Source organism: Balaenoptera acutorostrata, chromosome 13, assembly GCF_949987535.1.
Source record: "Balaenoptera acutorostrata chromosome 13, mBalAcu1.1, whole genome shotgun sequence".
NCBI classification, from domain to species: domain Eukaryota; kingdom Metazoa; phylum Chordata; class Mammalia; order Artiodactyla; family Balaenopteridae; genus Balaenoptera; species Balaenoptera acutorostrata.
Genome location: NC_080076.1, coordinates 77,543,257 through 77,559,451, shown reverse-complemented (window position 1 = coordinate 77,559,451; position 16,195 = coordinate 77,543,257). Strand labels below are relative to the sequence as shown.

General features: G+C 40.4%; 1 protein-coding gene across 9 annotated transcripts in view; it reads left to right on the top strand.

Moving 5' to 3' along the window:
- The window catches only part of HECTD4 (HECT domain E3 ubiquitin protein ligase 4), a 198,876-nt gene that overhangs the window by 125,596 nt on the left and 57,085 nt on the right, over window positions 1-16,195 (top strand). For 8 of the 9 annotated variants that reach the window (XM_007170894.2, XM_057526275.1, XM_007170893.2 and 5 more), the window contains 8 exons: window positions 441-605; window positions 1,002-1,171; window positions 2,079-2,194; window positions 10,889-10,992; window positions 12,152-12,313; window positions 12,429-12,577; window positions 12,865-12,944; window positions 15,035-15,198. In XM_007170894.2, coding sequence (XP_007170956.2) covers window positions 441-605; window positions 1,002-1,171; window positions 2,079-2,194; window positions 10,889-10,992; window positions 12,152-12,313; window positions 12,429-12,577; window positions 12,865-12,944; window positions 15,035-15,198 — 1,110 coding nt within the window. The remainder of the gene's footprint in view (window positions 1-440; window positions 606-1,001; window positions 1,172-2,078; window positions 2,195-10,888; window positions 10,993-12,151; window positions 12,314-12,428; window positions 12,578-12,864; window positions 12,945-15,034; window positions 15,199-16,195) is intronic. The other variant, XM_057526276.1, reaches the window with a different exon arrangement.

The following is a 16,195-nucleotide window of genomic DNA, read 5'->3' as shown; positions in this document are numbered from 1 at the left end:
ATCGCTTTCCCCTGTATATAAGTCCATTGATTAATTGCTCATCTCTAAGACAAGTATCATCCACCCAGTTGGACAAAAATCCTTGTTCCTTTAAGCTAAGAAACTCGTGACTTCTAATCCACACTATGCTGCAGATTAGTCAGATATTAGTACAATACTGTGTAATGTTAACTGCAATACTTGTGTCCTGTGGTGGTGTTAATATTGGCAATATTTTAGAATTGCATGTTTGAATTTGTATCATACTATGATCACCTTGATGTAAGGTTTTAGGACCTATTATTTTAACTCATGTTTAGGGCTTGGTATCTGCGTTATAAGAAACTATTACTGTAATGCCGGTAATGACAGCTGTAAATTTCCTCTTCCCACTTGTCACATCAGATAATTGCTCACACCATCAGAGCTGGTAGGTAGTGCTAATCCCTCTGTGTCTCTAGGTTTTAGGTAGAGGAATATCAGGAAGCGTCGGAGCAGTGGCTTCTATCAATGAACAGGAAGGTATAGCTACAGTCAAATTCCCACCCATAGACTGTAGAAAGACGTCGCAAGCATCAGACACACTGACTATTCCATTGTCTAGACTTTGTGTTCCAAGATCAGAGGTAAGGTGATTTTTAAATGCATCTTAAAATGTTACTGCAGATGGTAACCGTACTGTCATGAGTAATATGCACATACACAGTACAGAAGCACAAATACTTGGTTTTCTTAAATTTTACTTGTGACGTGTATTTACCTATTGGGCATAATCATTTAATAGTAACATTTGTGTGGAAATTTTTACCTAGATGACAAAATTCATTTCTTTGGTTTGGAATATTCCGCAGTGTATTGTATGTTTAATTGTTTGGGTCTAGCTTGCAATTCTGTATGGTGATTTGATTCTTTTTAACTGAAATTTTGAGAATTAACTCCAGATGATAATAACACCCTCATTTCTTATAAACTAACTACTTGAATTTAACTTTTTGCCATGCCCCTCCCCCCACCGCCATCAGGCATTGCCTCTTCATAAACTGTCCATTACTGAGAAGGTAGTACAGGCAGTCCAGTCCATGTTGCTTCCTCAGGAGGGAAGTCTCTCTATTCATACCTCACTTCCTGCAACAGGAGATGGGTCAGCTCCTGTGATGGCAGTCGTTCGGCTCCTGGCTGAAATAAGAACAAGGTGAGCACCCTCCAAGATCCCCTCATGTGCTGAGGTGGTGCAGGCACAGAGACAGGGGTCTTCCATGGGCCCCTCTGCACCAGGCTTAGTGGGTCTGCAGCATGAACTTCATGCCAAACTGAGTAACAGAAACCATCCTCTTGTGCTATGTTTACTACAGTGTTTGTTGCATTCCCCAGTTTCTGCACTTTGAAATAAAGTTTAGCTGTTTCCCTAAGAAAGTAAATAAACTAAATATGATTGATATATAGAGCACATACATAAGGCTCCACTGATTTGCTTTGGTTAAAGAACTTTGTCCTGTCACAGGAATTCTTCTGCAGCTTTGCCTTTTTTAAAGTGGTTTGGACCACATTAGTACCTATCTGGTCCATCTGCTTTCCAAACTGCTGAGGAGAAAATGAGGGAATGCTCACAAGTGTTGGAGTTGGAAAGAAAATACGTTTATTTACAATTAAACAACAACAAGTTTCTTTTGACAATGAAACTTATCAGAAAGTTCTAATATGTGTTTTGAATCAGGTGAGAGAGATCAGCATACAGATTTCCCAAGCGTTTGGACCTCTCTTGTTCCCAGAACATTAATATTGCCCGTGGAGCGCAGGTTAGGAAGAGCTGTTACGAGATGGTGCTGATTTCTCTCCTGGCACTTGGTGACTTCATTTAGGGAGATGGCAGCCATTTTTCCCTTTTCCGATTGTGCACGCAGTGTCAGCAGTTACTATGCGGGGAAAAGAGAAGTTACGTACTTCCCAGCCAGTCCAGCTCAGAAAAAAAGCAAGAGGAATGGGGAGTTTGAACCTTGTTTAAATTAGAGGATAAAATTGATTGAAATGTTTTTCACAGTTGACTTTTTAGAGAATGACCATTGATGACTTTGAAATATTGTAAATCTTTTAACATTAAGAGCATGCCTGGTCATGGCCCAGCTTTTAGAAGACAGCTTATTTTGTGAAGAATTCATACAGCAGTGTCCAGCAGCTGTTGAAGTTCTCAACCTAGTAGCCCAGGAATGCAGTGCTGGTAAGTACCTGTTACTTTCCTTTCTACCCTATTGTGTTAAGTTTTGTCAGCACATTTATAATTTGATAATGGAATGTTAACTGTTTTCATGTACACATCCAACAGCTGAACTATAAACACAACACTTATCACAATTTACTTTCATTTCAGATCTAGAAATGTAAATAAAAACCTTCAGTATATGCCAACTAGGAAATCAGCATTTTTCAATTTAACTTTAGGACCACTATGTCAGAGTGTTTTCTTTTCCCCATTCATATTAATTAGTTGCTTTTATTTCTCAGTTAGAATTATGTATGAGCTGTCCTTAGAGCTGCAGATACTTTCTGACTATTATCATTGGCCACATTTGAATTCAAAATCAAGAATTTACACTAACATCCATCTTTGTGTGTGTGTGTGTTCCTCTGTGTCTGTGTGTGTGTGTTTATGGAAAAGTTCGAACAAATAACAAGAATAGAGAGACTTTTTTCGTATAATGAACCCTCACGTTTCCATCGTCTAGTTTCAACAGTTATCAACTCATAGCCAATCCTGTTTCATCTACGCTGCACCATCTTGGATTATTTTTAAGCAGATTTTTAGATATTCCTTTATTTTAAACATAAATATTTTAGTATGTGTGTCAAAAATAAGGACTCTTAAAATAACCACAATATCAGTATCACATCTAAAAAATTTACAATAATTCTTTAATATTATTAAATATCTAGTCAATGTTCAACTTTCTAATGTTCTCATAAAGTAATACTTGTTCTTACATTTGTTTATTTGAATCAGGATCCAAATAAAGTTCATCTATTATAATTCATTGCTGTCTTTTAAATCTCTTTTTAAAAAAAATTCCCCTCAGTATCTTTTCTTCCCTTGCAAGTTATTTGTTGAAGAGTTTCCCACAGTCTGGATTTTGCTGATTATATCCTGTGGTGTCATTTAATGTGTCCTTTTGTCCTCAAATTTCCTGTAAATTGATAGTTGGCCTGGGTGTTTTTTAAGTGAAAATTTACCCTTTATCCCCAAGGACATAGTAGGACTCTAAATGTAATTGTTCACAATTAGATTAGCAGTTCTCCAGTGCTCTAGTACTAGCATTTTCATAAACTGTAAGGAAGAAGTGGATATCCTTACCTTCCCTAATGGTTTTAGTTTTATCCTTTTTTTTTTTTTTTTTGGTCATTTTTGTTATCTATATTATTTACTGTCTCTCATACTGTTTGCTTTTTTTCAGTAACTCTCTAATCTCTTTTCTGTCCTTAAATTTTTGTCCTTTTTCATGTGGCAGTGATTTCTGTTGTTTTTGCTTTTTAATTTGTCTTCATTCTGTATCTGTTTTACTTCCCAAATCTCCTTCCCTTAATAAGCATGGTTCTGTGGAGTCAGCAACTGTTAAAAAAACCTCAGAGAGGGACTTCCCTGGTGGCGCAGTGGTTAAGACTCCATGCTCCCAATGCAGGGGGCCTGGGTTCAATCCCTGGTCAGGGAACTAGATCCCACATGCATGCCACAACTAAGAGTTGTCCTGCCACAACTAAAGAGCCAGTGAGCTGCAACTAAGAAGCACATGTGCCGCAACTAAGGATGCTGCCTGCCACAGCTAAGGCCTTGTGCAACCAAATAAATAAATAAAATATTTTTAAAAAAACCTCAGAGAGACCCCAAGAAAAGGGAAAAAGAACAAAAGAAAAGGAGCTTGCTTGCTCGGCTTCTTGGGTGAAATTACTTATGCTAAATACTTGCTTATAATTTACTTTTGTACTTGTGGTATGTAGTTCCCTGCCTCTGCTTTCAATATTCTTGGCTTAGGTTGCATCCTAAGACTTATTTGACTGATTTTAGCAAGCATATAACTTCCTGAATGAATCACTTACTGTTCTATAGGACTCTTTCTGGGTATCTTTTATACATTTTATGGAATAAAGGGGTCTTACTCTGTGAAATTAACTTTGGTACTTAATGTACAAGCCAGGAATCGTAATAATTTAGAGCAAATGGTTTTAATAATAACCCACTAGGGGCTTCCCTGGTGGTGCAGTGGTTGAGAATCCGCCTGCCAACGCAGGGGACACGGGTTCGAGCCCTGCTCTGGGAGGATCCCACATGCCGCGGAGCAACTGGGCCCGGCTGTGAGCCACAATTACTGAGCCTGCGCGTCTGGAGCCTGTGCTCTGCAACAAGAGAGGCCGCAATAGTGAGAGGCCTGCGCACCGCGATGAAGAGTGGCCCCCGCTCGCCGCAACTAGAGAAAGCCCTCGCACAGAAACGAAGACCCAACACAGCCAAAAATAAATAAATAAATAAATAAATAAATTTATAAAAAAAAAAAAATAATAACCCACTAACCCATTTTTTTCTGTGGAAAAGAACCCTGTGGTAAGAAAGAGTTGGAAAGAAACGTGGGGGAAGTTCTTATTAATTGCTACAAAAGAGAAGACTGAGCTTATACACAGCGATTTATATTCTAAAATACTGTCCTATGTCAAGTATAACAGTCCTTAATAACTCATTTATTAGATTATCAGAAAGAGCTCTGAGGTTAAATGTAGGTATCCAAGTTTGCTGATTGCTGAGTCATTTACCTGTATTTATAAAAAAACAAAAACAAGGCTTCACTGGTAGCGCAGTGGTTAAGAATCCGCCTGCCAAGGCAGGGGACATGGGTTCGAGCCCTGGTCTGGGAAGATCCCACATGCCGCAGAGAAACTAAGCCAGTGCGCCACAACTACTGAGCCTGTGCTCTAGAGCCCGCGAGCCACAACTACTGAGCCCGTGTGCCACAACTACTGAAGTCCACGCGCCTAGAGCCTGTGCTCCAAAGCAAGAGAAGCCACCACAATGAGAAGATTGCACACCGCAATGAAGAGTAGCCTCCGCTCGCCGCAACTAGAGAAAGCTGGTGCACAGCAACGAAGACCCAATGCAGCAAAAAAAAAAAAAAAAAAACCTATATCTGAATTACTTTTCAACACAGTAGTGGATTCTTTTTTTTTTTAAATTAATTTATTTATTTGTTTTTATGTTTGGCTGTGTTGGGTCTTCGTTGCTGCATGTGGGCTTTCTCTAGCTGGGGCGAGCGGGGGCTACTCTTCGTTGCGGTATGCGGGCTTCTCATTGCGGTGGCTTCTCTTGTTGCAGAGCACGGGCTCCAGGCGCACGGGCTTCAGTAGTTGTGGCTCACTGGCTCTAGAGCACAGGCTCAGTAGCTGTGGCGCATGGGCTTAGTTGCTCCGCGGCATGTGGAATCTTCCCGGACCAGGGCTTGAACCCATGTCCCCTGCATTGGCAGGCATATTCTTAACCACTCCGCCACCAGGGAAGCCCCAGTAGTGGATTCTTATAGCCTGCTAGGGAGTCATAGCCTGTGCTCAAAAGAAATGCTGTTTAATAAGTGAGATCCAAAGTGGTGGGTAGAAGAGAAAGAGTTCTTTGATTATTTATTTATTTATTTATTTTATAAATTTTTTAATTTAATTTTATTTTTTTTGGCTGCGTTGGGTCTTTGTTGCTGCGCATAGGCTTTCTCTAGTTGCCATGAGCAGGGGCTACTCTTCATTGCAGTATGCAGGCTTCTCATTGCGGTGGCTTCTCTTGTTGTGGAGCACAAGCTCTAGGTGTGCGGGCTTCAGTAGTTGTGGCACACAGGCCCAGTAGTTGTGGCTCGCAGGCTCTAGAGCGCCGGCTCAGTGGTTGTGGCGCTCGGGCTTAGTTGCTTCGCAGCATGTGGGATCTTCCCGGACCAGGGCTCGAACCCGTGTACCCTGCATTGGCAAGTGGATTCTTAACCACTGCACCACGAGGAAAGTCCCTGATTTTTATTTTTTAATGTATCAAGATTTTTAAATTTCATATATGAAAGTGTCATAAAATGTATATGCGATAATATATTGATTCTCTAAAATGAAAAAATTTTCAATGAATTCCTTTTATTATTTTACTTCATCTGGGATGAATTAAGCCACGGACTTGGCCATTGTAATGTTAACTCACTCATAGCTAAATTTTATAGCTTCTCTAACACAAAGAAAAGAGTACCTAAGTCCGTTTGGTCTAGGAAGATAGCACTACAGAGCCTTTTCTCATAAAGAAATATTCCTGGGGACTTCCTTGGTGGTCCAGTGTCTAAGACTCTGGGCTCCCAATGCAGGGGGTCTGGGTTCGATCCGTTGTCAGGGAACTAGATCCCACATGCTGCAACTAAAGATCCCGCAGCTGTAACGAAGATCCTGCACGCGGCAACGAAGATGCTGCATGCCGCAACTAAGACCTGACGCAGTCAAATAAATAAATAAATACTAAAAAAAGAAGAAGAAAGAAAGAAATATTCCTGAGGAGTTAACTGGATCCCTTGGTTGAAACAGCATAGGAAACAGATTGTGAAACTGAAGAAAAGACACATAGAAACCGAAAAAGTTCTCAACTTTTTTTTTATACTCTTACAGAAGGTAGAATCTCTCAGATTTCCTCTTCTCCCTCCTTCCTAAATGTACACATTCCCTGAGCCAGAGGTTCTCACACTTGGAAAGTTTGTAAGAATCTCTGGGAGGCACGTTTAAAGTGCTTTCCAAGTTCCACCAAAAAGTCAGAAGTCAAGGGCGGGCCTGGGCAGTTGTGATGCAAGTGGCCCTCACAGCTCACTTGAAGAAACTGCTCTAAGTTTTGCCTTGACCCACCTTCTTTGCTTTATCTACCCTTCCTTGTGCTTTCATGGCTTCTGCTGTGGGCAGTCCTTCTCTTGAGGTGCAGGCCTGGTAGCTATTTTTCATAGAAGGAACCCCCTGCAAGCCCCAGCCTCATGAGTATACCACATTTAAAACCAAAGTCATCATTTACTCTGGAATCCACTCTCCTTTCCGAATTCCCTATTCTTGGTTATGCTTGGGCTATTGTTGACCCTCAGACACTGAGTCCTTCCACATCCAATCAGTTGCCATATCTGATTCTTCCTTTGAAATGCTCCTGAAATTTATGTCTTTCCTGTTCATCTCCACTACCAGCTCTTTAAGTCGGGTGCTTTTTATCTTGTGTTTAGGCATCTGCATTATTCTCCAAACTTTTCCTTCTTGCACTTTGTATTTTCCCGTTGTCATCACAGTTACCTTCCTGAAGCCCCGATTTGAGTGGCTGATTGTCAGGCGCATAGAGCTGTCACTGAGAGGCTGGCTTTCCTAAGTGCTGTTACTACTGTTAAGTTGTCATTTAGAGATTGGAATGAATTTACAGCCGGGTCTGGCAGTTACTTGTTACTATGGCCAAAGTACAATACAATCAGCCTTTTCTTTCTTGAATTTGTAGCATAGGAGCTTTTTTTTTTTTTTTTAATTTATTTATTTATTTATTTATTTATTTATTTATGGCTGTGTTGGGTCTTCGTTTCTGTGTGAGGGCTTTCTCTAGTTGTGGCAAGTGGGGGCCACTCTTCATCGCGGTTCGCGGACCTCTCACTATCGCGGCCTCTCTTCTTGCGGAGCACAGGTTCCAGATGTGCAGGCTCAGTAATTGTGGCTCACGGGCCTAGTTGCTCCACAGCATGTGGGATCTTCCCAGACCAGGGCTCGAACCCGTGTCCTCTGCACTGGCAGGCAGATTCTCAACCACTGCGCCACCAGGGAAGCCCAGCATAGGAGCTTTTTATTCTCATACTAGATGCTATAAAAATCTCCTCTTACGTTAAGCCTACTTCATGGTAGACATGCCTCAACTCTGCCAAACAGCCCCCACTCCCTTTCTTCTTCCTAAGAATTGCTTTTCCCTTATTATTTGGTCTGATTCCACCTATCTGCATTGAAGTATCTCCATGACACTTGTTACTGGTTGATTATAAGGATACTGCTGCAGATGTTATTCACTGTATCATCCAGCATTCTGTGTATAAGGTCTCTCAGAATAATTTTTAAGTAATTTTAGCAAAAATAATTGGAAAATGTTTATTAAAAATAATTGGGCTCTTTATGACTAGTCAGTTTACATTTATGTAATGGACTCCACGAATCTATAACTAAATAGTTTCCCCTTCTTTGGTTTGTCTATTGGGAAGCACAGATCTAGACTTGTGTCCCTGACTCCCAGGTGTAAATAAAGAACACTAGATACATACCTCATGGCCTGGCCTCACTCCTGGCTCCACTTTGACTATTTTATCTTTGATCGCTGTCTAATCCATATCACTGGATTGTATTAGGTGTCTTGTGTCTGTAGGTACTAGGTATAAGTCAATAAATCTTTCTTGCTACTATCCTAAACATATTCTGTAGTTTACTTTTATTAGACTACATCTTATTCTTCCTAAGACATCTTTTTAAGTTGAAATATAATTCGCATACCACACGATTTACCATTTTAAAGCGTACAATTCAGTGGGTTTTAACATTGGGCTGGCCAGAAAGTTCGTTCAGATTTTTCCGTAAGATGTTACAGAAAAACCCTAAAGATCTTTCTGGCCAACCCAATACATTCAGAGCTGTGCAACCATCATCACTAATTCCAGAACATTTATAACCACCCCCCGCAAAGAAAACCCTCTATATTCATTATCCCCACCCCCTTCCCTCAGCCCCTGACAACCGTCAATCTACTTTCTGTCTCTATGGATTTGCCTGTTCTGGGCATTTCATATAAATGGAATCATATAGTATGTGGCCTTTTGTGTCTGGTTTCTTTCACTTAGCATAATGTTTTCAAGGTTCGTCCGTATTGTGGCAGGTATCAAGTAGTTCATTACTTTTCATGGCTGAATACCTTTCCATTGTATGGATAGACCGTTTTGTTTATCCATTGATCAATTTATGAATACTTGTGTTGTTTCTAACTTTTGGCTATTATGAATAATGCTGCTATAAACATTCATATATAAGTTTTTGTGTATATGACTATGTTTTCAATTCTGTTGCATATATATAGGAGTGGAATTGCTGGGTCTTACACAATTCTATGTTTTAACTTGAGGAACTGCTTCCTTTTTTGAGGGACCATTTTCGAAAGTGGCTGTGCTTACATTCCCACCAGCAACATATGAGGGTCCCGGTTACTCCATACTCTAGCCAACACTGGTATTGTCTTTTTGATTATAACTAGCTTAGTAGGTGTGAAATGGTATCTCATTGCCTTTCCCTAATGACTAATGACGTTGAGCATCTTTTCACATATGTATTGACCATTTGTATATCTTCTTTGGACAAATATCTATTCAGCTTTGCTGCCTGTTTTTAGTTAGTTTATTTGTCTTTTTATTGTTGAGTTATAACAGTTCTTTATATATTCTAGATATACTTGTCCCTGATCAGATATGATTTATAAGTACTCCCTCCCATTCTGTGGGTTATCTTTTCACTTTCTCAAGTGTCTTTTGAAGCACAAAGATTTTTCATTTTTATGAATCCAGTTTCTCAAATTTTCTTTCATTGCTTGTGCTTTTGGTATCCTATCTCAGAAACCATTGCCTAATCTGAAGTCATAAATATTTATACCAGTATTTTCTTCTAGGAGTTAGAGTTTTAGCTATAGGTTTTTTAGGTCTTTGATCCATTTTGAATTTTTGTGTGTCATGTGAGGTACTCCTGAGACATCTAACTCTTGACTATTCTAGAGTAGTCTCACAGTGCCAAGCCATCCAGAATTCCCTTCCTTCTCTGCTTATTGAAATTCTGACTTCTCTGAGATCTGATTATTAAGCCTTTCTAGCTCCTGGAATGAAGTCACTCATCTGTGCCTGTGTTTGTGTCTTATGTCACATAATAACACACTCTAGCCTTGCACTATGTTCTTTATTGTATGTGTGTATGCATATACATGTCTTATCTCTCCCAGACTGGGGGCTTCAGCTCGTATTAACTTTGTATTTCCCAACATCTAGCACTGTGCCTTGCTCATAGGAGATGTTCAACAGGTTATAGACTTTTAGAAAATCAATTTAGATGATAAGAGTAATAGTTTTCAGGAACTTCCCAGGTGGCGCAGTGGTTAAGAATCTGCCTACCAATGCAGGAGACATGGATTCGAGCCCTGGCCCAGGGAGATCCCACATGCCGCGGAGCAACTAAGCCCGTGTGCCACAACTACTGAGCCTGCACTCTAGAGCCTGCGAGCCACAACTACTGAGCCCATGTGCCACAACTACTGAAGCCTGCGTGCCTAGAGCCCGTGCTCCGCAACAAGAGAAGCCACCGCAATGAGAAGCCCGTGCACCTCAACAAAGAGTAGCCCCCGCTCACCGAAACTAGAGAAAGCCCACACACAGCAATGAAGACCCAATGCAGCCAAAAATAAATTTAAAAAAAAAAGAATAGTAGTTTTCATTTAGTAGATGATAATAAGAGCTTTCATTTATTGAGTGTTTGCCCTGTGCCAGGGACTTGGCTAAAGGCTCTACTTGTGTTGTTTTAGCTCATCTTCACAACCACCCTGTGAGGCACAGGTACTATTATTACCCCTATATTGGAAGTGAGATGGTAAATATCAAGTAATGGAGCCAGATTCTGAATCCAGGCAGCCTAATGCCAGAGCGCATGCACTTGACCCCATTGCTTTGCTGCTGAGCTACACGTAGTAGACAAAGATGTCTCAGGGTATTTGCTCTTTTGTAAGAATTTGAATAGTCTTCTTTTGTAAGCATTTTATTGCTCTGACCCTACTCCAGAAGAGTTGGAGCCCTCTCGGGAGTTGTAGGACTTATTTTCACATATTCAATGCCTCCCCCTCCAGGAGAGCGACTGGCAGTTGTGGAAGTGCAGTGTGAACGGCTGAGGATGCTCTACCGAGACTGTGCTCGGCCCCCACCACCTCCGCTGCAGGCTGACCGGAGACAGGTGAGCCCTCTGCAGTGTCCCACACCTGCCGCCTGTCTGCAGCACGCGCCTTAAGAATTACAGAATGCCAAGCAGCACGTTAATGGCACTGAGAATGGGTGTTTGCAAAGCCATTTGGAGGTGTATGCTCTGCAGTGACATGCTCTCATCCTTGAATGTCAAAGCACGTTGATTTGTCATTCTGAATATCGAAAGCAGGGGAGCAGAACTCATTGATTTGTAAATAATTTCTGTTATCAATAACAGAAAAAGAAAACGTTTTCAAAATTGTAGATCTAGAGTTCATCTCGTAATAATAAGTATACATAGAGAGAAAGAGTGACTAAAAAGCCAAAGTGGCACAGAGAAAGTCAGTACTGTGTGATATCACTTATATGTGCAATCTAAAATATACAACAAACTAGTGAATAAAACAAAAGAAAAAGCAGACTCACAGGGAAAAACAAGTTTCACTGGGGGGAAAAAAAGCAAAAGAGGCAAAAATGTTCAATATTGGCATTCTGTGAATGTTCTTAGCAGCATTATTCATAATAGCCGAAAAGTAGAAACAACGTAAATGTCCATCAACTGATGAATGAATGCATAAAATGGGTATGTTCATACAATGAAATATTATTCAGCCTTTAAAATTAATGAAGTGGTAATACATGCTACAATATGGATAAACCTTGAATTATGCTAAGTGAAAGAAGCCAGTCACAAAAGACTGCATATTGTATGATTCCATTTCTTGTAATGTCCAGAGCAGGCAAATCCATACAGACAGAAAACAGACAGATAAGTAGTTGCCAGGGACTGGGTAGGAGAGAAGGATGGGAATTGACTTCTAATGGGTACCATTTCTTTTAAGGGGGACAAAAATGTTCTAAAATTAGATTGTGGTGATGGTTGCACAACTCCATGAATATACTAAAAACCATTAAATTGTACACTTTAACTGGGTGAATTGTACGTTATGTGAATTTTATCACAAAAAATCAGTGCATCTAGGTAAGAGTATACAAAAGTTGCTGTATTCTTGCAATTTTTCTGTAGCTTTGAAATTATTTCAAGATAAGAAAGTTAAAAATCTGTAAAAGAAGAAATGTCACTTGAAATCTCAACATCTCCATTTTGTGTTTGCAATTCTATTGAATGAGGGTGTCTTTCCCCAATGCAGCCCAAAGAGATTACGTGGAGCCCCTCACGAGTGTTTCCACCTGTCCGAGCCTGCATGTTCTCATCGCACCTCACTTCCGTCACCTTCCTGGCTGACCCCAGCGCTGGGGGCGGTCTGCCCCGGGGCACATTTATCTATGCCACCTCACCGCTGCCCATTCAGGTGAGAAATCACATGACATACTGTCTTCTGCCTCTTTCCTTCAAATGTGAGAGAAAGAGGAAGTTCAAGGGCCCACAGTGAGCCCTCTGATTGCGCACTTCTTGTGTTTCTTCAGGCCCCATCTTTCTACTGGGAAATTGAAATTGTTTCCTATGGAGATAGTGATGATGACACTGGACCAATAGTTTCCTTTGGCTTTGCTACAGAAGCAGAGAAAAGGGACGGGGCTTGGACTAATCCAGTGGGCACTTGTCTTTTCCATAAGTAAGTGGCTACTAACGCTGTTATTAAAAAAAAAAAAAAAGTAGTGGATGTGGGTGTTTTCTCTTTTTTTTTTTTTTTGATGTGGGTGTTTTAAAACTAAAGTAATATATTTTAATCTCTACTCTAAAAAATGTAGACAATACCAGCTGGAAATATACTCATGTTTAGTGAATGAGAATAGCTCTTAGGATTTCTCTTCTGATTACTCTCATGCTACTGTTCACTACTTACCTTCCTCTGTGTTGACTGATTAGCCTTGTCTTTGACTTCTCTTGTTTTTTTCACAGCAATGGCCGAGCCGTGCACTACAACGGCTCCAGTTTATTACAGTGGAAGAGCGTTCGCTTAGACGTGACTCTCTCTCCTGGTGAGTGTGGTGGGAGTTTTGTTTTTTTTTTTTAACCCTGTGTATTTCTGTTGTTCCCAGGTCTGGGTCAAAATAGGTTAAAATTAATGAAACTTGGCAACTGAAAACGGACACTGTCTTCCAGTGAAAATGAAATACTTGTCATTGTTGTCCCCTAGTTTACATAAAATCTCTCATTTTATGAGTTACTGTTATCATTAAAGCCTCCATCTGGTACCTTAGGAGTCACATTGACTTTCATTCCTCCATCATTAGAAGAATCTGAGATTTTGCTTTGCTCCGAAATTTGGTCTTTCATCAGCTTTTCATTGATGAATAGCTTCAAAAAAAAACCCTCTACCAGTCGCCTTGAGGCACTCAAGAAATACATTATCAATAGGTAAAGATACATGCTGTAGACTTTGCTCTTGGTAGCCTAAACATCTGGTCCAGCTTCAGCACATCTTCTGCCCAGATGTTTCAGTCACATAGTCAATTCAATAGAAAGAAAATCTTTCCCCTCTTCTTTTTAAGCCTCCACATAACTAACTTCATCTGTAATAGTAGATGAATTGGGATCCGTCCTACCTGCTCCAGAAGTAGCAAAATATAGGCACTGTCCTCTTGACATTAGAAGCAGCCGAACATGTTGGCTACTTATTTTCAGACAGTACATCTTAGCATCATCTCTGATAAAACTGAAGTTATTAAATATAATAGATGATCTTGGATGCTTGGGTAGGGGTTACTAAGTCACTGAACCCAATAGATAACTTCTTGTAGCAATCTGGGGGGTAATTTTGCTTATCCTTGAGGGAGCTGTTTATTAAATTGCACTTTTCCAGTGAGCATGGTATTTTCAGTTATGTTCAAGTTATGCCTTGGAAATTACTTCCTGGCAAGTTGTTTCTCTCTTACTTTATGGAGCAGAACTCTGTAATCTCAGCTGAGTACTTAAGTGCTTTAAGCACAAAGCGAGGGGTAGTAGAGACAGCAGGGGATCCATAGTGGGCGTTCTATTCGTTTGTTATAGTTGATTGTTATTTTGTTTGATCATACTTTAGTTTTTGAGAAAATTTTGGACCAGACCTCAAGCAAACATGCTACCCCTTTCTTAGAGAAATGTGTCTGTGTGGGAATAGGAATCAAGAACCCACTTTTTACAACAGGATCCCAATCTCTGTACCAACACTTTCAGTGTCCGTTGATCAACAGATACTCTTTGAGCATCTCCTACATGCTGGGCCCTCTTCTGGGCCCTTCGGGTGCCATAGTGAACAGTGACAAGTCCCCAGCCATTGGGAAGCCCAGCCTAGTGGTTTCAAAATCATATGAGACTCTGATCCAAAACAGAATCACAGAACTTCATGCGCTTATTGGAGAGTTTACAACAACAGGCTAATTATAAAGCTACGTGTGCTAGCAGCTTGCCTGAGACAGCCTCTAGTAGTGCTCATGTGGTGGATATGGTCCCCTTGGTTCTTTAAGTTCTATCCCAATATCTAGTCACTTCATCAGAAAGCAACTTGGCTTATATGATCTTCACTTCCTGCAAAAATGCCTTAAATACATGTAAGTAAGGGGATAGAATGTGATTTAATGGTGTATATTTAGCTTACATTGTAGGTTGAGTTTAAAATTATAATTTTTTAGATCCTTTCTAAGTCTTCTGCAAACTTACTGAGAAAATATTACCTTTTTACCTTTATGCATAAGTAATCTGGTACGTGTCAAAAGAGAAAAACTTGTATTCCTCTATTAAAAAATCATACCCAGTGTTTTCCCTTTTTGTCTTGGCTGCCTGGAAAATAAAAGCTAAATTTAATGTGTAATCGTGGTAAATAACTTACCTCAGACACTAGGTATTTTTGTTCTTCTAAACAGTTTCTGACTTCTCTTTTTAAAATTGTTTATTTCTATTGTGTTACTCTCTCTATATATAAATATAAATACAAGGTACTCTTTTTCAGCTGTAACTGATGGCATGAATAAATAAAAGCCAAGATAGTCACTGATATGTAGTCTCATGCCAGTTGCAAATTGAAAGTTTAGTTAATAGTCAATAAAAAGAAAAAAAAAAAGCGTTGTTTCCGTCCTGTTCTCTGCCCTAGGTGACGTGGCGGGAATTGGCTGGGAGAGAACCGAGGGAACGCCTCCTCCTCCAGGGCAGCCAGCCAAGGGCCGAGTGTACTTCACATACTGCGGGCAGCGCCTCTCACCGTATCTCGAAGATGTCTCGGGTGGGATGTGGCCTGTGGTTCACATTCAGAAAAAGGCAGGTTATCTTTTTGGGAAAGGAAACAAAATTCTCCTCAGTAATTTATTCCATCAAGAACGGAAAAATTAAAGACACCAAACGTGGCCTTGTTGACATAACATGTGGTACCTGATAACAGAAGGAACCACAAACAAACCTGAAGAAGTGGGTCCTTCCTTTGCATTGAACCTGAGTGCTTAACTGCTTTGACTTCCTTTTGGCAGTCTTTCCAAAACTACAATGCAAGGGACACTAGTGTTCTTTCCAATGGCAGTAAAATGAGTCTGTCGGTAAAATAAGTTTTGAACGTAACCCTCTTGGGTCGCTTTAGTATGTCAGAAGCTCAGAGGAATCCTTCGGTAAAGATTCAAAACTTCAACTTTATTTAACCCAGCATCCCGGCACATATACTTAATCATGGAACTCTTTTGTTTTTAAAGGAGCATCTATTAACAGTTAATGTTCTGTGAAACATTACTACTTACTACATGCCGGTAGCTCCCAAATCCTTATCTCCAGCCCAGATCTCTCCCTAAATTCCAGACACAAATATTCAGCCATCTAGGCAACATTTAGAAATAGATGTTCCATTGGCATGTCAAAGTTAACATGTCTAAAACTGAGCCTAACTCTGCCCCATACTCTAACCTGCTTCTTCCCTAGCCTTCCTTGTCTTGGGAAATGGCAGCTCCATCCTTACAGCTTCTAAGGCCAAAAACCTTGGCGTCCTTGACTCCTCTTTTCCTCCTGCTCCACATCCAGTCTGTCAGCAAACCTTGTTGACCCTACCTTCAAAATGTATCTGGAATCTGACCACTTAAGTCATGGCCCAGCCACCCTTATCTTCTGGGTAGCATATTGCAATTTTCCTCAATCTCCCTTCCCTACCAGCCCCTTAGTTCTTGCCCTTTTACACATCTTTTCAACACAGCAGCCACAGTGATTCCTTAAAAATGTTGGTTAGATCATGTCACTCCTCTACTCTCAAAAAGTCAATGGCTTCCCATGTCTATGT